The sequence below is a fragment of the Dictyostelium purpureum genome (assembly GCF_000190715.1).
Source record: "Dictyostelium purpureum unplaced genomic scaffold DICPUscaffold_404, whole genome shotgun sequence".
In the NCBI taxonomy this organism is placed as follows: domain Eukaryota; phylum Evosea; class Eumycetozoa; order Dictyosteliales; family Dictyosteliaceae; genus Dictyostelium; species Dictyostelium purpureum.
This window is the reverse complement of record NW_003519740.1, coordinates 1-22144: the sequence shown is the minus strand read 5'-3', so window position 1 is coordinate 22144 and position 22144 is coordinate 1. Positions and strand designations below refer to the sequence as shown.

Here is a 22144-nt window from a genome sequence, read left to right as displayed (position 1 = left end):
CAGATATTAAAAAATAATGATAAAAAATAAATAAACAAATAAATTGTCAACCAATTTACCATAAATAGTTAGGCATGGTACCATATCACGAAAAGCTTTTTTTTTTTTTTTAATTTTTAATTTTTTTAAAATTTTTAATATTTTTTTTTAATTTTTTTTTTTAATTTTTTTTCTTTTCTTTTATTAAATTTCAAAAAAACTGTTTTGGTTTTGAAATTTTTAAATATTAACAATAGTTTTATAAATTATTACAAAAAAAGTAATTGGTAAATCACATAGTTTTATTTGTTTCATTTTATACCTTTTTATTAAAATAATAATAATAATAAATTTAAATATAAAGCATGAAAATATAATTAAATATTTTATTTGCACACACAAACATTTTCACACACTTGTATATAGAGACACATTTATATTATTATATTTTTATTTATTTAACACTCTCACACATAAAATTTCAATAATTTGTTGATTTTTAATTTTTAAAAACTTTTATTTGTTCATTTATTTTTATTTATTCATTTATTTCCTTTTCTCCTTTTCTTTCCCAAAAAAATAAAAAAAAATAAAAAAAATATAGAGTTCATAATTAAATAGTATTTTATACAATAATATACAATAATTTACAAAATATTTATAAATAATCTCAATAACAATCTTCTAATTTTAATATCTTTTACTAACTTAGTATTTTTTAATAATTTTTTTATTTATATTAATAAATAATAATAAATAATAATAATAATATTTTATTTTAAAAAGGGTTTTTATTATTTAAACATTATATAATTTATATTTTATAGTTTTTATAATAATAAATATTCAATAGTAATAATGGAAACTAATTTTGTATCATCAGCATTAGCTGGTATACAAAACAGATCCGTTAGAAGAAATCTTGATAGACTCAAAGCTCTTTTCTCGGGTGGTCAACATCAATTAAGTGGATCCATCGGAAAAAAAGTTTTGGTTTTGTTAGCTCTTGGTGGTGGTACATTCTCTTTAATTAAATTCTATAAAGCTAAAAATCAAGGTAATTATAACTAAATAATATAGATACATACACATAATAATGGATAGTTTTACTAATTTTTTTTAATTAGGTAATAAGCAAAGTGGTTTAATTATCGATTTAAAAGATAAAAATAATAAACAAGATAAAAAAAGAAATGTTACCAGAGTTGATGCAGTCTTTTTTAGACGTTTAGCAAAGATTATAAGAATTTGCATTCCATCATTAAAGAGTAAAGAATTTTTAAGTTTATTATATTTAACAGCATTATTATTTGCCCGTACAATGTTATCAGTATCAATTGCTGAAATCGCTGGTAAAAATGCTCAAAATCTTGTAGCTAGAAAATGGACCGAAATGAGAAATGGTGTTCTCAAGTTTGCCCTTGTTTCCATTCCAGCTTCATTTGTTAACAGTTCACTTAAATATGAAACCGATATGTTGGCACTTCGTTTCAGAAAGAGATTATCCGAATATGTTCACAAAGAATATTTAGAAGGTGTTAATTTTTATAAAGCTTCCCATTTAGGTGGTGCAGATAGAATTGATAATGCGTAAGTTATAGCAATACATAAAATATCCTATTGTATCATTAAGTTAATATTAATATTTTAACATTAAAATTATATAGCGATCAAAGAGTAACATCAGATATCGAACAGTTTTGTAATTCTATGAGTAATTTATATACTACTTTATTCAAACCATTTTTAGATTTAGTATTATTCACCAGAAAACTTGTAGTTGTTATGGGTTGGGGTTCACCATTATTAATGTTTGGTTATTTCATTGTTTCAGGTTTCTTGAAAAAGATTATTATGCCACCATTTGGTAGAGTAAGTTTAGATTTAATAGCATATTTATTTATTTCCATGTATATAAAGTTAATTTTATACTAATTATTTTATAACCATAGTTAACTGCTAAGCAATCTGAACTCGAAGGTAATTATCGTACTGTTCATCAAAGATTAATTACTAATGCTGAAGAAATTGCCTTCTATGATGGTAGTCGTAAAGAAAGACAAATTATAAATTTATCATTTGGTGATATCTATAATCATACCGGTTATGTTAGTTACCTTAAGTGCTTAGTTGGAAGTAAGTAGTATATAAATTTATATTCTATAATATTTAACTTCGATATTAATTAATTTTTTATTTATTTTTTTATAGTTTTTGATGGATTTTTAGTTAAATATTGTGCATCAATTGTTGGTTATGGTTGTATGGTATTACCAATCTACACTGGTATCAGAGGTAGTTCAAATAAAGATTCAACTGAATTAACCAAAGATTATATTAGAAATACTCAATTAATGGTTGCTTTATCACAAGCCATTGGACAACTTGTATTATTAGGTAATAAGGTAACCTTGATGGCAGGTTATACTTCACGTGTTTCAGAGCTCTTAGAAATGATCAAACAAATTAAGGAACGTGGTACATCACAATTTACTATTGTTCACGAAGATGAAATTCCAGGTTTATTAACCAATAGCAACTCACCAGTTAATGAAAAATATGATAGCAATGTCGATATGTCAAGCTGGTTAGAAGAATGGAGAAAGAGATCAGACCAAACTCGTCTTATTAAACGTAGTCAATCCCGTACTACCAATTCCAATGCTAACCAAGTTAGTGGAGGTGGTACTTTTGTCGAAGGTGAATTCATTAAATTTGAAAATGTTTCAATTGTCTCACCAGAGGGTAAATTATTGGTCGAAAATTTAGATTTCCAAGTTATGCCACACCAAAATGTTATGATTACTGGTCCAAATGGTTCAGGCAAAAGTTCATTATTTAGAATTTTAGGTGAATTATGGCCACTTCATTGCGGTACTGTTATCAAACCAAGAAAAGAAGATATCTTATTTGTACCACAAAAACCATACCTCGTTTTGGGAACTCTCCGTGATCAAATTATCTATCCACATAGCCACGACGATATGAAGAGATTAGGTGTTACCGATGACGATCTTCAACATCTCTTGGCTACCGTCGATCCAAATCTTACCATTATTAGACAATGGAGTTGGGATGACACTAAAGATTGGTTCACTGCCCTCTCTGGTGGTCAAAAACAACGTATTGCCATGGCTCGTCTCTTTTATCATCGTCCACAATATGCCATCCTTGATGAATGTACTAGTGCTGTAAGTGATGAAGTTGAAGGTAAAATCTACGAAACATGCAAGAAATTAGGCATCACCCTTTTCACTGTTTCACATCGTCCACAATTAAGAGCTTATCACGACTATGTTTTATTATTTAATGGTAGAGGTGGTTGGGAATGGTCTAAAATTGATCACTCCGAAGATCATTTAAAAAAACCATTATCACATTAAACTAAACAGTAAATGGTAACAAAAAATAAAAAAAAAATAAAAAAAATTTTAAAGTAATTGCTAAATATTATCCAATTTAAATCCTAATGATGTAGAGTTTATTTTATAGTTTTTACAATTGTTTTGGTTATTTATTTGAAAAAACCTAATAGGATACTTTTTTATCTTAGTTGGAGTAAGCACCCCATTAGTTTGAACATATATAAAGTAGGGGTTCAAATTAATAATATAAATAAAGAAATTTCTCTTTTTAAAAGTTTTGGTTAATATTTGATGTTTCCAACTTTGCTCGAAAAATTATCCATTTTCTCAATTTTTTTTCCCACTCACTTTTTTTTTTTTAAAATTTTTTTTTGGATTGTGGCAGGGAGGATATTTAGTCCCATAATTTTATATTTTTTATTTTTTTTGAGATAATAAATTTTGAAATTGAAAATATATTTTCAAGAATTCCTTACAGCAATGAAATGATGATCTGGAGAGACCCACTCATTAGAGAACCATGGGTCTTTCCGGGAAAAATTGGATTCTGTCAAAAATATTTTTTTTTTTTTTTTAAAAAAATAAAAGCATCCGTTTATAGCTTTCCAAGGTGTATCGGTATTTTCACTCTACAGTATTTTCCATATGATTTTGGCTGGGTAAGACACAATAATTATTGTGTAAATCCTATATTTTTTATTTTCAATATATCAATTAAAAGGTAAATATCTTCAGAGTCTACTTTAGCTTCGTGACTGATTAAATCTGGGACGATGAGTTCAGTTGCTTTACCATCAGATTCAATATCACCACGTTGGTTACCTTTACCGTCAGTAAGAGTTAAAGTTGATTCAACTTTGATTTTTTGACCTTTACTTTTAGCAGCAGCAGTTGTATTTTGGAAACGAACATTGGCACATGAATAGTATACATCACCACCTGATCTAGCATCAAAAGTTAATTCTAAAGTACCAAAAACATAACCATCTCTATCAAATTCGAGATTGTCCATAAGTTTAGCATTTAATTTAATTGGGTCCATTTTTACTGCATAGAATGAGAAATTATGAATTAAATGATCCAATTGAACCTAAAAAATATCCAGGTAGTAAAAAAATATTGAAAGACTAAATTGAAATTTAAATATATCTGAATTCCATATCTTGCTAAACTTTTCAAGCCTGTTGACTATCTTCATTGTGTAGTATCGCTGACTAGCTGGATCTTGGTGTTGAAGTTTCTTATATTTTCTGTTAATATTTTTGACTTTACTTTCCCATGCTGCTGTGCAGATTAACTTGAATCTCTTGAGTACTCTTTCATATGTTAACTCGTAGGTGAAATGTTCATGATTTTTCTTGTTTCTTCTGTACCATATTAGTTCGAAAATTGTTGCTGTTAAATTTGCTAGGAATGGTTTATCCATTTTGGTAAACAGGTGTTCGTCCCATACTACAGGATTGTACTGAGCTTCTTTTAAAATTTGATTATTATTTCTTGTACCGGTTTATTGACCGATGGACACTTGAAGAATATAATTTCTGATGATTCTTTGTCTGGACAGAACGGGCATTGTGATTCGAAAATTTTCAGCAAGTATTTCCTGAGTTGATCTCTTCTTCACAATATAATTCTGGATAGTACACCTTTTGAAAGAGAATCATCAACTTGACAGCTTAGCGAAGTGGTCTAACGCGTCTGACTTGAAATCAGATCTCCTCGGAGGCGCAGGTTCGAACCCTGCAGCTGTCGATTAAATTTATTTATGGTTATCTTTCCGGTGATTTAACCTTTTTTTTTAAAAAAAAAAAACACTTTTTAAAAATAATACTGATCACCTACTATTTTGAAAAATAAAGAAGTTTATGAGTTAGGGGGGAGCAATGATAGCCAAGTGGTCGAACGAATTTCCTACAAGGGAGTTAGGGATTTTACTGATTAATTTAAAGCATTTGCTTTTAATTATCTTCACATTTAAAAAAAAAAAAAAAATTATGAGTTAGGTCTTTTAATTATCTTCACTTTTAAAAAAAAATTATGAGTTATGTTACAGATTTTAAGAAAAATTAATTGGGAAACTTGGTTTAGAATTGACAAGAAAAAAAATTAAAGATATTAAAATAAAAAATATTAGTAACAAGGAAATAAGACTTTTTATTTTTTTTTAAATTTATGCAATAAATTTTATTTAATATTTTATTCAATGTGCATTCTTCTATCGTCTTCGTCATCATCATCTTCTTCATCATCATCTTCATCATCTTCTTGATATGATAGTGATTCTTCGGCCAATGCCCTTTCATATTCTTGTAGGGCAAATCTATTCCAATCACTCATTGGTTGATCGCAGGTAATTGATTCTTTTGACTCTTGCTGTAAGAATTTGTTTATGTTGAATAAAATATTAAAAAGGTAACCTGCCATTTTTGAACTTTTTAAATCCAATAATGTAATTTTCTCGATTGCATCTGGTTTTACCATATCTAATATTTGACATAAAAGATCTTTGAATACTGGTGGGTCTAAATTTAAATAATCTAAACGTTGCTTTTGCTCTTTATAAAATGTATCCATTTCATATAAGCTTAAAAATCCATCACTATCAATATCTACACAGCTAAACCAAAATTCAATACTTGTTTCACTTGTTTTATCCTCTTCAGATAAAATAAACCCTATTAAATTAATAATTATAGTTAGTATTATAAAAATAAACTCTATTTAATTAAATAATAATAGTTAGTTTATAAAAATGATACATACAAACAAAATCTTGATAAGAAAGTTTGTTTTTGACACCAAATAAAGTTTTAGTAAAAATTGCGTTGATAATGATTCTATCTATAATTAAAGGGGTTAAACTGCAACTACCATATTTGGCTAAATCATTTGCATCTATAAATAAATCATGATCTATATCCAATTCCCAAAATTTACAATAAATTACATAGAAATGTTCATATGAAAAGTATTCTAAATGCTATAATTAATATTATAATAAAACATGAATTAATATTAATTTTTAATTTATGAATATATTATTTTTTTTTACCTTATTAATATCGGGCTCGGCATCCAATAAACTTAATGATCTTATAAAGTTATTTGATTTCAAATCTTTAACTGTTATTCTACCTTTATTTCTGCATGTACCATAAAAGATTCTAATGATAATAGTCTCTTGGTATCTATCTTGGAACTCTGGTGTATTTGATAAAAATTCTAAACCTGGATGAAAATCAATTAGCGCTATTGGAGAAAATAAAAAAATAAAAAATATAAAAAATAATAAATTAAAAATTAATAAAATAATAAATAATATATAATAAATAATAAATAATACAAACTTTTTGAAAATAAGAAAAAGTCCTCATAATATAAATATTTTGAATCTTCTGATTTTCTTAAAATATTAAATAAAAGCTCTTCTGGTTCTTTTCCGTAAATATGGTTTTTCCAAAACCTAAATTAAATTAAAAAAAAAAATGAATTAGTTTTATTATACCTTTTTTTTAAGCGGAATGGTTTTTATGATACTTACTCAACAAATTTATCTTCTGTAATACAAATGTCATTCAATCTAAGCGTTCTAAGTGTATATATAAATAATAGCCTATTTAAAATCCTAGGGAATGTATAAAGTTCTTTAATTATAGTTTCAAATTCGTCAAATGATGTTATATAATGAGTTGTAGTAGTACAGTTATTGGTGTTATTATTAATTACATTATTTGTTATTGGGTCAACTGATTCTGGTTGACCTTTAAATAGTTCAAAGTTATGCTTGATCGTTGACAAACCAAACTCAAAGCTATCGTTATTTACATTTGGTGAGGTTGTGATTTTTTTATTATTTGGGAAATAAAATTGAGGTATTTTAATTGTTGGTTGTTGTTGTTCTATTTTTTGTGGTGGTGGTGTACATTCATTACTATTTACAGTATTATTGGTTGTATTAATAGTATCAACCATAATTTTATCTTGTTCATTCTCTATAGTTTCAACTTTTGGCTTTGGTTGTTGTGGCTGCTCCATTACTACAGATTCAATTTTTTGTTCTTGTCGTTTCTCTTGTTCTTTTGGCTCTACTACTTTTACATTATCTTGTTCATTGGTTTGTTTATTGGTTTCATCAACAAAATTTTGTTCAATTTTTTCTTGGGTTAACAATTCTGCTTGGTGCTGTGGCTCTTCAATTCTAATTTTTTGCTCTTCATTATTAACAATTTCTTTATTTAATGATTTTGTGAAATCTGGTTGTAAGTTTTGTAAGCTGTCAATCTCTTGAATATTGTCATTTGGTGTAGTTGGTTCACCTAATGAAAAGACAACTGGTTCATCACTTGGGTGTGCTTTGTATGGTGATGTTGAAGGTGATGTTGGAAGTTTAGTTGGAGTACTATTGGGAGTGCTATTATTTAAACCATTTAATAAATCGTGAATATATTGTGTAGTTTCTGTTTGTGATAAATAAGTTAAAAAAAACTCATTTAGTTTTAATTTGGCACTGATTATATTATCAGTATTTGGTTGCCTTTCTTGAAATGAGTTAAACATATTATTTTATTGTTTTATTAATATTATTAATTCTTTATCTTTATATTATATTTATTTTAAATATAATATATAAATATTATATTGTTTAAATATGTTTTTATTATTATTATATATTTATTTTCTTTATTTATTGGTTTAAAAATTAAAATTAAAATTATAAAAACATAAAATTATTTTAAAACAAATGTGATGTTGTTATTTTATTATTTTATTGTGTATATTTTATTAAAAAAAAATCTTTTGTTTCTATTTTTAGGTTGTGTGATTTATTCTATTCTAAAATAAATTAAAAAAACACAATTAATATAACTATTATTATTATTATTATTATTATTTTATATTATGAAAAAAAAAAAAAAAAAAAGTTTAATTTTAAAAATAATAAAAAAAATTAAAAAATAAAATTAAAAAAAAAATTTTAAAAAAAATAATATTTAAAAACAAAAAAAATAAAATATATAAATTTTGATACTATATATAGATAGTTAATTTTTTTATTATAAAAAATAAGAAATAAAACCAATTTAAACAATAATAAATAAAATTTTTATAATTGTAATTTATGTAATTAAAAAAGTATATATAAATTTTATTGTTTTGTTCTGTTTTACGATGAGATAAAATGATGATGATGATGATTCACCTGTTTGTTGTTTGTTTGCTAACAATATGATTAATTTGATTGAGTGGTGATTTAAAATTCTGGTGATGATTAAAAATGATGTAAAATAACTATCTATTATTATATTTTCTTTATTATTAAAAACAATAATAATAATAATAATATATAAATTATTATAAATAATGGTTTGTTACTTTTTTCTATTAGATGATTTGAAATAAATAAAAAAAAAAAATAAAAAAAAATAAAAAATAAAAAATAAAAAAAAAAAAATATATAAATATAAAAAAAATTAATTAAAAGAGAAAAACAATATATAATGTGAGTTAAGTGGGGAGTGGGTGTGTGTGTGACTGTTTATTTTTTTTATTTTTTTTTCTCTATTAATAATGTTGTATTTGGTGGGTGTGGCGGAGTGAATAAGTATATATGTTGTGGGTGTGTGTGTGGGTGTAGTTTTTTAATAATTGGTGTTTTTTTTTACATTAATATAATTTTGATTAAAAATATTTCCACCCCCCCCCAAAAGAATTTATTAATATTTATTATGTTTGCAAAAAAAGATCTGGGGGGGTAATAAAAAAAGTAGTTTAAAATCCAGAGGGGGGACCCCCCATTAAAAAAAAAAAAAAAATTTTTTTCTTTTTTTAAAAATTTTAATGGAACCCCCCCCTTTTTTTGGAAAAAAAATGTTTTTTTTTTTTTGGAGTTTTTTTTTTTTATAAAAAATTTTGGTTTAAAAAAAACCCAAAAAATTCCCAAATTTAAAAAAAAAAAAAAAAAAAAAAAAAAAAAAAAAAAACCATTATAATTATTATAAAAAAAAAAAAATAAGGAGCCAGATTTCAAATAATTTTAATGAAAAATAATTTTGAGTTTTTTTTATTTATTTTAATTTACCTAATAAATAAAATTGTCGATAGGATTGAGAAAAATATGATTTATATTTTTGTAAAATAAGTATTATTATCATTTATGGTAATAATATATTACCATAAATTATTTTGGTATGATGAATTTAATCTTCAATATCTGGTAAATCTAAATCATTGTCGTCATCTTCATCTTCTATTGGAGCGGCAGAAGTAGCTGAGAATGATTTCTTTGTTTCGATTTTTGAAATTTTAACAGAGTTTTGTTGTTGGGTGATGGTTGAGGCACTAAATAATGAAGTTTTCATTACTACATTATTATTTTCTTGACCTTTAACTAATTTAATTTCTTCTTTTGATTCGGTTTCTTGTTCCTCTTCCTCTTCTTCCTCTTCTTCTTCTTGTTCTTCTTCTTCTTGTTCCTCTTGAATTGATTCGTCGAGATCATCGGTTTCTAAATCATTTGAATTAATTTCTATTTTTTCATTTAAGTCGTCATCTTCTTCATCAATGTTACCTTCATCTAAATCATCTAAATCATCTGAATCATTTAAACTATCGTAGTCTTCATCATCTGATAGATTGTCGCCTTCATCGTCGCTTAAAATATTGGTACTACTTCCACCTTTATAATTTAAATTCATTGAAAGTGAATGAACTGATTGAGTGGTTGAAAGTGATGGGGTTTGTGGATGAATGATTGATTCGCAAACACTAAGACCTTTACAGCAAATAGTTCTTACACGTGGGTAATGGTCGGTATTCATACCATTGGTAAAGATACGCATGGCATATGGAAGGACTGGTGGAGTATTTGAAACTGGTTTTAAAACACAATGAATTAAACATTCATATAATTTTGAACGGTATCTCCAGCAGTTGTATGAGCTATTTAAATAGGTGATTGAATTCTTTTTAACACTAGCTAATGATTGGCACTCTAATAATAATGATACCAATAATTGATCGATTTCGAATCTTAAAATATTCTTATTGGTATTGTTAATGTTTGTCGATTGCTCCTCTTCAAAAGCATTTGATGATGAATAGCCCTGTTGTTGTTGTTGTTGAAGATATGAACCACAATGTAATAAAATACTTGATAAGGCAGTAAGTGAATTTTGTTTAATTGTTAAACTGTTAAAATCTTGAAGGGTGGTATCAACATTACCAATTGTTTGATTAATTGTGTTTCTAATATTTTGTTGAATAACACTTGATGAGGCTGTAGTTGAATTTGCAGATTGTTGTTTACCATTACTAACTGCAGTAGTTGAAGCAGTTTGACTAATACTTTCTGGAATGTATGGTAAAATATCTCTTAATAATATTTTTAAAACTGGAACTGCTAATGATTCTGAACTTGAAGCACCAAAGGATTCAACGGCATCGCTAATAGTTGAATAGATTTGAGCATGAATGATTGGACTCATTAATGAATAGTTTAATGATTTCAATGGTCTTAATAATAATGCTGAAATAGTTTTACAATGTACTAATAATGATTTTCTAAAAATCTTTAAAATACCTGATAAAATTATAAATGCTTGTAAGTGTAATTGTTGAATAATATAAATCATTTGAGAAATTGAAAAGGACTATATAAATAAAAGAGGGGTATGTTAGTTATATAATATAAACATTATATTAATAATAATTATTTGATTTAAAACATACCATAATTAAATTTGAAAAAGTTAAATGATTTAAATTTGGATTTAAAATTCTGCAAATTAATTTTATAACTTCATCAATTGGTACAGGCGAGGCAGTGGCACTTGAAGTAGAAAAGATACGTAAAAGACAATGGGATAAACCAAAGAATGCTTTAATATAAAAACTAGTTTGTAAATGTGGTTCTTTTGGTGCTTCTGGGAATTTAACATTGACCAATGATTTTAACATTGAGTTGGCATCATCACCAATATTTATAAGTTTGCTTGTTGATGGTAAATTAATTTGTCTGCTTGAGTTGGCACCAGATGCAACTTTTGGACTATCGACGTGGGTTTTGTTACCACCGCCATTTTGTTTATCGTCGTCCTCAAGGAAAGTGAAGACATTGTCAATGATATCGTTCATTTCTTTTAAAATCTTTTGTACAGAGACATCCCAATAGAATTCAGTTGAATTGATACCAACACATTGTGGTAAATGAGCGATTACTGACGAAGCTGACTCTTGAATTGATTTATTATTGTTAAAGAGTAATGGATAAACAAGGGTTTCGATTTTATTAAGATATGGCTTAAGAGCAGTGCTAGCAGATTGAATCAAAGATGTAATTGCTACTAATGAATCTACCTTGCATTCATCTGGGTAACCAAGATCCTTATCTAAAGAGGTTAAAATTAAATGGACAATTGGTGACATAACTGTGTTGTTGGTAATAGTTCTCTTTAAATCGTTCCATTTGGTTGCTTTTTCGACGAGCAATGATAAAACGATAATAATTGATCCATATTCTTTAAATGTAATATTATTTTCTTCTTTCTTTGAACCAGATTTATAAGCTAATTTGTTGGAAGCACCATTTTGTTTTTGTTGAATTGATTTCTTTTGGCCTTCGACTAATTGAGTTAATAAAGCTAACCATTGATCCAACTTGCTAATCATAATATCGTAATCGCATACACGAATGGTCTCGCATAATAAGTGAATACCAACCCAGAGGTTACTATTTGATGGTTTCAAAAGATAATTTAAGATTTCCATCCATCTTTCCCTAAGCTTGACGCCTTCTGCTGATAATTTAACACTAGAGTCTAAACATTTCTTTAAGCATTGATTTTGATGTAATAAAACTATAACATTTGGTAAATAGGTCTTAACATCAAAAAACCCTCTATTATTTTCACCATTGGTTAATGGTACGATATATGAATCGATTATTGATTTTAATATATTTTCGTGTGATAAAGTATTACCGCTGTTATTATTATTTTTATTAGTATTTTGTTTTGATGTTTGATTATTATTATTATCAGTTTTGACTTTTTTCATTTGTTGTTGGTTTGTTGATTTTTTATCGTTTTGAATTTTTAAACCTTTAACCAATTTTGAAGCTGTACTTTCTTTGGTTATTTGATCGTTAGTTCTTTTCTTTGGGTTTCCCTTATTATTGCTGGGTTGTGATTGTTGAGGTGACTGCTGTTGCTTTTGCTTTGTATTATTTTGTTTCATTTATATAAAAATAAAAATAATACTATTTATAAAAATAATAATTTTAAAAAATGAAAAAAAAATAAAAATAAAAAAAAAATGTGGTATGAGTGAAAAAAAAATTTTAAAATTAAAATTAAAATTAAAATTAAATAAATAGATTTAAACAAAACAAAATTAATTAAAATAAAAGAAAATTATTTTGGAATATATTTATTTGTTTCGTCAAATATTTGTTTTTAATGACCAAATCTAAAAATTTTTCGTCTTTTTTTTTTTTTTTTTAAATTTTTTTTTTAAAATTTTTTTTTAAAATTTTTATTTTTATTTATTTTTATTTTTATTTTATTTATATTTTTTTTTTTATTTTAAAAAATTCTTTAAATGGAAAACTCAGATCAACCAAATTAAAAAAAAAAAAAAAAAAAAAAAAATTAAATTAGATAAAATGAACATTCCAATAAAAAATTTTTAAATATTAAAATTAATTTTTAAAATATTTAAGATCAAATATTTATATTCTATAGAATATAAAAAAAATAATCATACAGGATCAAATAAAAACAATAATAGTAAAAATTTATAGTATTCAAATAATCACAATGACAATTTTATTTATTAATCTATTAGCCTATAAAGGGAAACAGAAATTTTATATAGCGCACAATAATTTTTAATAATCTTTTTAAATCAATCTATTTTGGTTCATCAGTTTTTTAAAAAAGGCTCCATTTTTTAAAATGAGGGAATGTTATTTTTAGATCAGTTGTGATTTATTTTTTTACCCCAGACGTTATTTCAAAGAATTAATTTGGTTGGAAAAATAAATTTAAAAAAGACCCCATGTCAGAATGACCAATATAAATCTAAAAAATAATTAATGTAAAAAAATAAAATATTACATAATAACAAAAAATCAATTATAATTGGTTACAAAAAGAAATTTTTTTTTTTTTTTTTTTTATTTTTTTTTTTTTTTTTCAAATGATAGAATTTTTTATCCTATTAAAGAAATTAAAAAAAGAACTGTCGTTTGATTTTTCTTTTTAAATTTCTATTTTGTTTTTATATAATTCAAATTAACAATAAAAAAATAAATAAATTGTTTTTTTTAAAATGGGGGATGATGAGAGTGGTGGGGGCAAAAATAATACAAATATGTTTAAATTATTATCAAAATAAAAAATTATTACAATTTAAAATAAAATAACAATACACCCACCATCCCTAAATACATATAAAATTTTTTTTATTTTATTTTTTTAAATAAATAACATTATTTTCAATATTATAATTTAAAAAAACAAAAATATTTAAATATTTTTTTTTTTTATAATTTAATTAATATAATCTTTTTTCTATTTCAAACTAAATATTTTATATATATATATAAATAATTATAGATAAATTATTTTATTTTTTATTTTTTTAATTTAAAAGATAATAACATTTTTTTAAATTTAATTTAATTTTTTTAAAATTTTTTTTGTTCACTTATAATCAAAAAATAATAAATACTAAATTCACTTTTTTTTATTTGTTTTATTAATATATCATTTAAAAAAATAACAATAATAATAATATAATAATAAAAAATGAGATTATTATTTGCTTTACTTTTAATAATATTTATAAATTTTTCAGCTGGATATAAAATCAATTCAAAATTCACTGAACAACAATATAAAACCGCTTTCACCGAATGGACTATTAAACATGGCAAGCAATATGAAAACCAAGAATTTGGTCGTCGTTACGGAATTTTCAAAGATAATATGGACTATGTACATGACTGGAATAGCAAAGGTAGCGAAACTGTCTTAGGTCTTAATATTTTTGCCGATCTTACCAATCTCGAATATCAAAAATATTACTTGGGTACTCACGTTAACTCTTTGCTCCACCGTGGATATGATGGCCGTGCTCTTGAGGAAATATTTGGAAGTGACGATGGCAGAAACCCAACCTCAGTAGATTGGAACAAGAAAGGTGCAGTAACTCCAATTAAAGATCAAGGACAATGTGGTTCATGCTGGTCTTTCTCTACAACCGGTTCAGTTGAAGGTGCCCACCAAATTAAAACAGGTAAATTAGTTTCACTTTCTGAACAAAATCTCGTTGATTGTTCTGGTGCTGAAGGAAATCTTGGATGCGATGGTGGTTTAATGGATAATGCTTTTATTTATATTATTCAAAATAAAGGTATTGATACTGAATCATCATACCCATACAAAGCCCAAAGTGGTACCAAATGTCTTTTCAAACCAACTAGTATAGGTGCTACTCTTTCCGGCTATGTTAACATCACTGCTGGTTCAGAAAGTCAACTAGAAACTGCAGTTGCTAAAAATGGTCCAGTTTCTGTTGCTATTGATGCCTCCCATAATTCCTTCCAATTATACAGCTCTGGTGTATACTATGAACCAAAATGCTCACCAACTGAATTAGACCATGGTGTATTGGTTGTTGGTTATGGTGTTGCCAAAAAAGATGAAAACAATGCTTCACCAAATAAACATCAAATTAGAATTAGACATAATGATGACTTTGGTATCGATGAAATTGTTACTGACTCATCATCCGATGATGGAAGAAAAACATCCCAATACTGGCTAGTTAAAAATTCGTATGTATCAATAATTTTATAAACTTTCAAATTTTTGTTAAAAGTACTAATATTTTTTTATTTCTTTTTTTATTTCTTTTTTTAATAAAAACTATAGATGGGTATGTATTAACTAGCATTAAAAAATTAAATAGTTCTAAATATATACTAATCATTAAATTTTTAATTTATTCAGGGTGTATCATGGGGTATGCAAGGTTTCATTCAAATGTCCAAGAATAGAAAGAACAATTGTGGTATAGCTTCATGTGCCTCTTATCCAACTGCTTAATTTAAAAAAAACTAAAGGTTATTCTCTCTCATAATAATATGTACCTGTATATTAAAAAAAGAATAACCAAAATAACATATTAATAAAACTACAATAATCTTTGTACCTAAAGGATAAACCATACTTTTTTTTTTTAAAAATTTTTTATTTTTTATTTTTTTTTTTATAATTATAAATTTTTTATTTTTTTTTAATTATATTATAGCTGATTAAAAGTTATAATTTTAAAAGATTGAAATTGATTTGTTCTTTTTACCGATTCTCTTACGTGCAATATTTGGATTTTTATTACCATAACCAATAACAATATTATCTGATGGACCAGTATGACCAAAACCCATTTCAAGATCGTCTAAATTAATTTCCTTTGAAACCTTCTTTTTATAATATTGACCAGTGACTTTTAATCTATGTATATATTGTTCTTCAGTTACAATCATATCACTATGTTTCTTGCCACCCTTTGGTTTTGGAATTGAAAAAATGGTACCTCTTAAATTAAATTGCTTAGCAGAACCAACTGATACTCTTTGATTACCATTTCTATCAACATAGGTTGTTGCTTTATATAAAGATTTATTACCACAATGTGAACAAAATATTTTTTCCATATCAGTTGTAATACTAAATAAATAAATAAATAAATAAAAAAAAACCATTAATATGATATTAATTATTATTATTATTTTTAAATTTATAATTACTTTAAACATGCAACACATTTTAAAACGAATTGTTTGACTTGTTTGATAACAACACCATCTACACTAATTAAATGAAGACCCATTTGAAGGATAACATTTTGCATTGAGAAATCTTTAGTAATACAACCAACATCATAATGAACTTTTTCTTGAACATAAGTAGTTGAAACCTTTGAAATATTATCTGGTGTGATCCATTCACCTTCGTCTTCTTTTGAAATAGTTCTATTCTTCTTTCTTTCTTCAGCTTCTTCAGCTTGCTTTTGTTTTAATTGTCTAAGTACTTCATTTGGATCTACTACTTTTTCTTTTGAAACTTCTTCTTCAATTTTATCTAAATTAACAACTAATTTGTTTTTCTTACTATTTTTCTTTGATTTATTATTATTATTAGTGCTATTGGTAGCTGTAGATGTAGTAGTTGATTCTTTTTCTTCCTTTTCTTCTTTTTCTTCTTTAACCTGTTCTTCTTTTTCATGATTGTGTTCACATTTACAATTATCTTCAGTTGGTTTAACAACAGCAACTGGGGTATCAACTTTTTCTTCAACAACAGTTTTAATTGGTTCTTCTTGTTTAATTTCTGGTGAAGTTTCTTTAGTTGCAGTAGCGGCAGCTTTTTCAGCTTTCTTCTTTAATGCTAATCTTTGTTGTTTACCTGGTCTATTTCTCTTTTTTGGTTTATCAGCTGTATTTTCTCCCTCAACCTTATTTTCAGTAGTTGCTGGTTTAACTTCTTTTGGTTCTTTTGGTTCTTTTGGTTCTTTTGGTTCTTTTGGTTGTTTTGGTTTCTTTTCTTTTTTATTAGTATTGTTGTTGTTGTTATTATTATTTTCTGATGGGTTAAATGATTTACTATTAATTGAGGTTTGTTGTGGTTTTGAAGTTGTAACTTGAATCTTTTCTGGTTCAGTTTTTATGTGTTCAGTACCATTAACTTCGGCTTCAAAAGTATAGGCTAAAGCAATAAGCTTAATATCAGGGGCAGATAAAGATGGATAATCACCAGTTTTCATTGAGAAATCAATAACTGCTTTAACTGATTCTGGAGTTGGTTGTCTAGTTTTAATTTCGAATGGAAAAGCAGTAACAAAGTCACTAGTTTTCTTATCTTTAACTTCTTCTAAAACTTCTGGGATGGTCCAAAGTTCTTTACCTAAAGTTTCTAATCTAACACCAGAAATTAAAGCATTGGTATCGATAATTAAAAAATTTGCAGTGGTCTTTTCGTTGGTTAATGCTAAAGTTCCCATTGATTCGACTAAATCACCTTCGATACTTGCTTCACCACCTTTATTGTTTGAATTAGCTTCTGAAATTAATTCTGATAATGATTTAATTGGTGTTCTTTGTCCAAATGGTGAATTGGTATCATCTTTATTTAATTCATTTAATTCATTTAATTGTTCTTCTGTTAATTCTTCGTAGTTTTCTTCTTCTCCTTCACTATTATTAATAGTATTATTATTATCTAACTCTGACATAATTGTTTATTTATTTAAAAATATAAAGAGTAATTTAAAAAAAAATAAAAAATTTGATAAAAAACGATAATTTTTTTTTTTTTTTTTTCGTTTTTTAAAAAAAAAATTTTTCTTTTTTTTTTTTTATTTTTTATTTATTTTTTTATTTTATTATAAATATTTAATAAATTGAGAAAATTACTTAAAAAAAATTTGTTCTTAATTCCCTTTATTAAATTGAATAGTTTTTTTATTTTTTGACATTGATTCTTTTTTTTATTTGAATTTTTATTTTTTTATAATACATCATACCATTAATTGATTTTTATAATAAATTTTATTTAAATCATTCATATTTTGTATTTTAATAGATTTCTTTTTTTTAGCAAAGGTCAATAATAGTAAAGATTTTGTGTGGGAATTTTAATAATGGTTATAAAATATATTATGTTAATTGATGTTCATGATTTCTTTTTATTTGATTTTTTTTTGATTTCTTTTATGTCATCCACAAGGTGAAAATTTGGGGTATTTATGCAAACGTATGCATTATTTATATTATTTTTTTATTTTTTATTTTTTATTTTTTTTAATTTATTTTTTAAAAATTAAAAAAAAAATTTTATTTTTTTTTCATTATAATCTCGATTTTTATTGTGTTTGTGTGTGGTTTATTTTTTTTATAATAAAAAACACATATACCAATTATACATAGATTATTTCTTTTTTATTTTTTATTTATTTTTTCTTTATACAGACAGTAATAATAATAATAATAATAAAAATAATAAAAATATTAATTATATAAAAGGAATTATTTTATTTATTTTAATTTTATAATTTTTTTTTATAAAAAATGTTAAAAAAACATAAAGGAAAGGATGTATTAAAAGTTAAAGTTGAAATATTAATTAAAAAAGTTGTTAACTTAAAAGAGTTAAATGGGGGTTCGGTGTTTGTTTATTGGAGAAGAGGTACAAGTAAATCTTCAGGCGAAACATCACATATAATTGTAAGAAATAGCGAAGCAATTTTTGAAGAAAAGATCTCGTTCGAAAGTAAATTTTTTATTGATTCAAAATCACAAAAACCAGATGAAAAGAAACTATCTCTACAATTAAAAGAAGAAAAAAAGAAGTCTCAAGGCAAGGTTTTAGGGAAAATAGAATTGGACCTAACCTCATACATGAACTCAAAGCATAGTCAAAGTGTAAATTTATCATTCACAAAAGGTTTAAAACCAGAACCACAAATCAATGTATGTATTGAAAAATAATAGATATAAAATTTCTAATATTATAAAAAATAAATAAATATTAATTATAAAATTTTTTTAAAAAAATTAAAAAATATTTATAGTGTTCATTTAATACGATACCAATAAAATTCAATAGTAAACCATTAGTTAAAGTAAATAATAAACAAGATGCATCAAAAGATCCAAGAATTGTAAGAACCTTTGGTGGTGACGATTATTTCTTAGATAAAACAGATGATGAGCTATCAGATACTACAGTTGATACTTCAATGGCAACTGATATTGTAAGTGTTTTTTTTTCCCTCTTTTTTTATTATCTTATATTACCCATATTAATATTTTTTTATTTATTTTTTTATAGACATCAAATGATTTTTCAGATGACGATTTAAATGATGATTTGGTAGAAAGTAAAAAAGATTTAAAAAACGAAATTGATAAACTGTACAAAGAAATTGAGGCAATTGAAAGTGAAAGTTATGAAAGATTAACAATTATTAAAGCTAAAGAAAACGAAATTGAAACATTAAAAAAAATAAATAAAGATTTACAAAATGAAATAAAGGCAAACGAAGTTTTAATTGATGATTTTCAAATTGAAAAGGAAAATTTAATTAATCAACAGATAAATGATGTTTCAAGGTATAGCAGTGGTGATACATCCTCAGAGGTTGAGATATTAAGACAGGAGAAAATGGAAAAGTTAACAATTATAACAGGTCTAGAAAAAGAAATTACAAAGTTAAAGAAGCAGATTAAACAAATCAATCAATCCAATTCAGAGTTTTCAAATATCTCTGGTTCAGATTTAAGAGTCAAATACCAATCATTACAGCAAGAGAATGAAGCTCAAGAGAGAGTAATTGCTCAATTAGAAAAAGATAAACAGGAATTATTAGAAAAAATTCAATCGGGATCACTTGGTACATCATCTGCAGCTGCAATTCAATCATTAAGTTTAAATAATAAAAAGAGAGGTACAGACTCACCAGAGGTTGTAACTACCAAATCAAATAATACATCGGGTTCGATTGAGGAGCTTAGAAAACAATCTGCTGCATATAAACAAGAGCTCGATGAAAAATCAATGATCGAAAGAAATATATTTTTAGCAGAGCCACAATTCAAAGGAAATTTACCAGTTTCAGGCATCAATATCTTTGATGGCCTTTTATCATTGGGCGTATTAAAGGATTTCAAAATTGGAACAAGAGTGTTTTCAAGTATAAACGCAGCATTCGAAACTACCTTTAAAAAATGTCAAAACGATAGTGTACTTTTAGCTTACTGGTTATCAACCTCATGTTTATTATTAGCAAAACTTAAAAATAAAACAGATTTGGAACCATCTACCCAACCAGAAAATAATGTTGGTGGTCAATCAACATTATCACCAATTAGTAGTTTTGAATACAATTTAAAGACTATTATCTTCAAATTTTATTCTAAATTAGTTCAAAATGCATATCAAAAATTATCACCAGGTTTAGTTGGAAGCATTTTACAACATGATATTTTAGCATTTAATAGTGGAAAGGTATCACGTAGAAAATCAACACCAGATATCCCGGCCTATGACGCAGCTACCAATAATTCTGCCAACAGCACACCAACATCATCAGCATCCTACTCTTCTAGAAATGGTCTTAGTTTCAACAGTCAGTTAACAAGCAATACAACATTGGATGTCCTTAAAGAGTTTTTTGAAATACTTAGACAAAATTATGTACATCCAAGTTTAATTATCCAATTTTATAGTCAATTATTTTATTATATAAATTCATCACTCCTCAAATCTTTAAATAGTTTGGATGGTTTATGTTCAGTTGTTAATGGTTTTCAAATGAAACTTGAGCTCTCTAAAATTCAAGATTGGGCATCAGTAAATCATCTCGACGAATCAATAAACGGTTTATCACAAATGATCGAAACAGCAAATCTTTTAGTTATGAACAAAGAGCTCCTATCAGATACAGAGGTTTTGGATCAAGTTTGCCCCTCAGTGTCAATGTACCACCTCACACATATATTGGTATGCCTTCAACCAGATCTTATTAATAGTGAGCCTATTCCAGATTCAGTTTTTTCTTCAATTAATAGACTTATCGGTATGCGTAATGAACTTCTGAAAATAGTAGTCTTGATTCAATCGATCTTTACATATTATGCCACCAACTATCTTTAGACTTTTTACCAAAAGACCCTCCAATATGGGACGTGAAAGAAAAAGAAGTCCCCACAGGCAAACATCTCAAAATCATTTTAAATTATAATAAAAGATATTAATAAAGATAAATAAAAAAAAATTTTTTTTTTTTTTTTTTATTTCTAAAAACTATAAACTGTAAAATTAAAAAAAGTATTAATTTTTTTTTTTTTTAAAAATAACCCAAAGATTTAAATATTGTACAATTTATTTGTTTTTTTATTTATATATTCATTTAAATAATCAAACCCCCACTTGGTTTTGAAAAGTTTAGTGTACTAATTGTAATTTTTTTTCTTTGGTAACTATCTGGGTTTATGGTTACACTTGGTGTTTGTGGTGCTGGTGATGGTGATAGTTGATATTTATTTGATTTGTATTGTCTAAAAGTTAAGTCTATATAAAAAAAAATAATTAATATTGTGTATATATTTTAAAAAAAAAAAAGATATATACCAGATATCATTTTTTTAAAAATAGTAATAGTATTAAAGTTTAATAAATAAAATAAAAATAGTAAATAGTTTTTTTATTGTTGTGGTTGTTTATTTAATAATATAAATAGTTAAATGTTAATTTTAATATAGTTATGTGTGTGTGTAAATAAATCAAAATATAAATATAAAAAAAATAAAATAAATAAAAAAATAAAAAACAAATAAATTTATTTTTTTTAAAGTAATATTTAAATATATGCAGGAAAAAACGTTAGCATTATTTTCCAAAATGATTTTACTTGAAATACATTATTTAGATATGTTTTTTGTTTTTTTTGTATAAACCTAAAAAAAATTATTAAAAAATTATTAATTATATGATTTTTAAAAAGAAATTAAAATATTTAGTTTTTATCCAAGATTAATTTTTGATCAAAAAAACAGGGATATTATATATACACATTATCTTTCATTTTATAAATTTAATTAATTATGTTTAGTGGTTATGATAATATAAAATATAAAATATAAAATATAAAATAAGTTTTATTTTTTTTATTAATTTATTTTTTACATCATAAAAATTGTTTTTTTGTTAATTTTAAAATGATATTTAATATGC

General features: G+C 25.0%; 8 protein-coding genes across 8 annotated transcripts; 3 read left to right on the top strand and 5 right to left on the bottom strand.

The window, feature by feature from the left end:
- The first annotated feature begins 540 nt into the window (after positions 1-540).
- Positions 541-3440, top strand: ABCD2 (ABC transporter D family protein). The gene is made up of 6 exons (XM_003293169.1): positions 541-1036; positions 1107-1569; positions 1647-1851; positions 1932-2115; positions 2191-2499; positions 2653-3440. The coding sequence occupies exons 1-6, from the start codon at positions 838-840 to the stop codon at positions 3360-3362; spliced, it is 2070 nt and encodes a 689-aa protein (XP_003293217.1). The 5' UTR covers positions 541-837; the 3' UTR covers positions 3363-3440.
- Positions 3441-4017: 577 nt separating this feature from the next.
- Positions 4018-4770, bottom strand: DICPUDRAFT_83785 (uncharacterized protein; the record flags this gene model as incomplete). The annotated part of the gene is made up of 2 exons (XM_003293164.1): positions 4018-4434; positions 4612-4770. The coding sequence occupies 2 exons, from the start codon at positions 4768-4770 to the stop codon at positions 4018-4020; spliced, it is 576 nt and encodes a 191-aa protein (XP_003293212.1).
- A 740-nt stretch (positions 4771-5510) lies between these two features.
- On the bottom strand, positions 5511-8041 carry DICPUDRAFT_95777 (uncharacterized protein). The gene is made up of 5 exons (XM_003293163.1): positions 6886-8041; positions 6692-6807; positions 6397-6593; positions 6108-6324; positions 5511-6019 (listed from the first exon to the last, which is right to left on the bottom strand). The coding sequence occupies exons 1-5, from the start codon at positions 7899-7901 to the stop codon at positions 5541-5543; spliced, it is 2025 nt and encodes a 674-aa protein (XP_003293211.1). The 5' UTR covers positions 7902-8041; the 3' UTR covers positions 5511-5540.
- A 1339-nt stretch (positions 8042-9380) lies between these two features.
- Positions 9381-12407, bottom strand: DICPUDRAFT_50833 (uncharacterized protein). Its single transcript, XM_003293162.1, has 2 exons — positions 11073-12407; positions 9381-10993 (listed from the first exon to the last, which is right to left on the bottom strand). The coding sequence occupies exons 1-2, from the start codon at positions 12396-12398 to the stop codon at positions 9542-9544; spliced, it is 2778 nt and encodes a 925-aa protein (XP_003293210.1). The 5' UTR covers positions 12399-12407; the 3' UTR covers positions 9381-9541.
- Positions 12408-13853: 1446 nt separating this feature from the next.
- On the top strand, positions 13854-15454 carry DICPUDRAFT_95775 (uncharacterized protein; the record flags this gene model as incomplete). The annotated part of the gene is made up of 3 exons (XM_003293168.1): positions 13854-15183; positions 15281-15284; positions 15359-15454. The coding sequence occupies exons 1-3, from the start codon at positions 14153-14155 to the stop codon at positions 15452-15454; spliced, it is 1131 nt and encodes a 376-aa protein (XP_003293216.1). The 5' UTR covers positions 13854-14152.
- Positions 15455-15678: 224 nt separating this feature from the next.
- DICPUDRAFT_41691 (uncharacterized protein) lies at positions 15679-17411 on the bottom strand (the record flags this gene model as incomplete). Its single annotated transcript, XM_003293161.1, has 3 exons — positions 15679-16078; positions 16159-16529; positions 16893-17411. 3 exons carry the CDS (start codon positions 17409-17411, stop codon positions 15679-15681), a joined length of 1290 nt encoding a protein of 429 aa, XP_003293209.1.
- Positions 17412-18477: 1066 nt separating this feature from the next.
- On the top strand, positions 18478-21064 carry DICPUDRAFT_158016 (uncharacterized protein; the record flags this gene model as incomplete). Its single annotated transcript, XM_003293167.1, has 3 exons — positions 18478-18879; positions 18981-19163; positions 19241-21064. 3 exons carry the CDS (start codon positions 18478-18480, stop codon positions 21062-21064), a joined length of 2409 nt encoding a protein of 802 aa, XP_003293215.1.
- A 256-nt stretch (positions 21065-21320) lies between these two features.
- Positions 21321-21551, bottom strand: DICPUDRAFT_158015 (uncharacterized protein; the record flags this gene model as incomplete). Its single annotated transcript, XM_003293160.1, has 2 exons — positions 21321-21481; positions 21542-21551. The coding sequence occupies 2 exons, from the start codon at positions 21549-21551 to the stop codon at positions 21321-21323; spliced, it is 171 nt and encodes a 56-aa protein (XP_003293208.1).
- Positions 21552-22144: the final 593 nt, after the last annotated feature.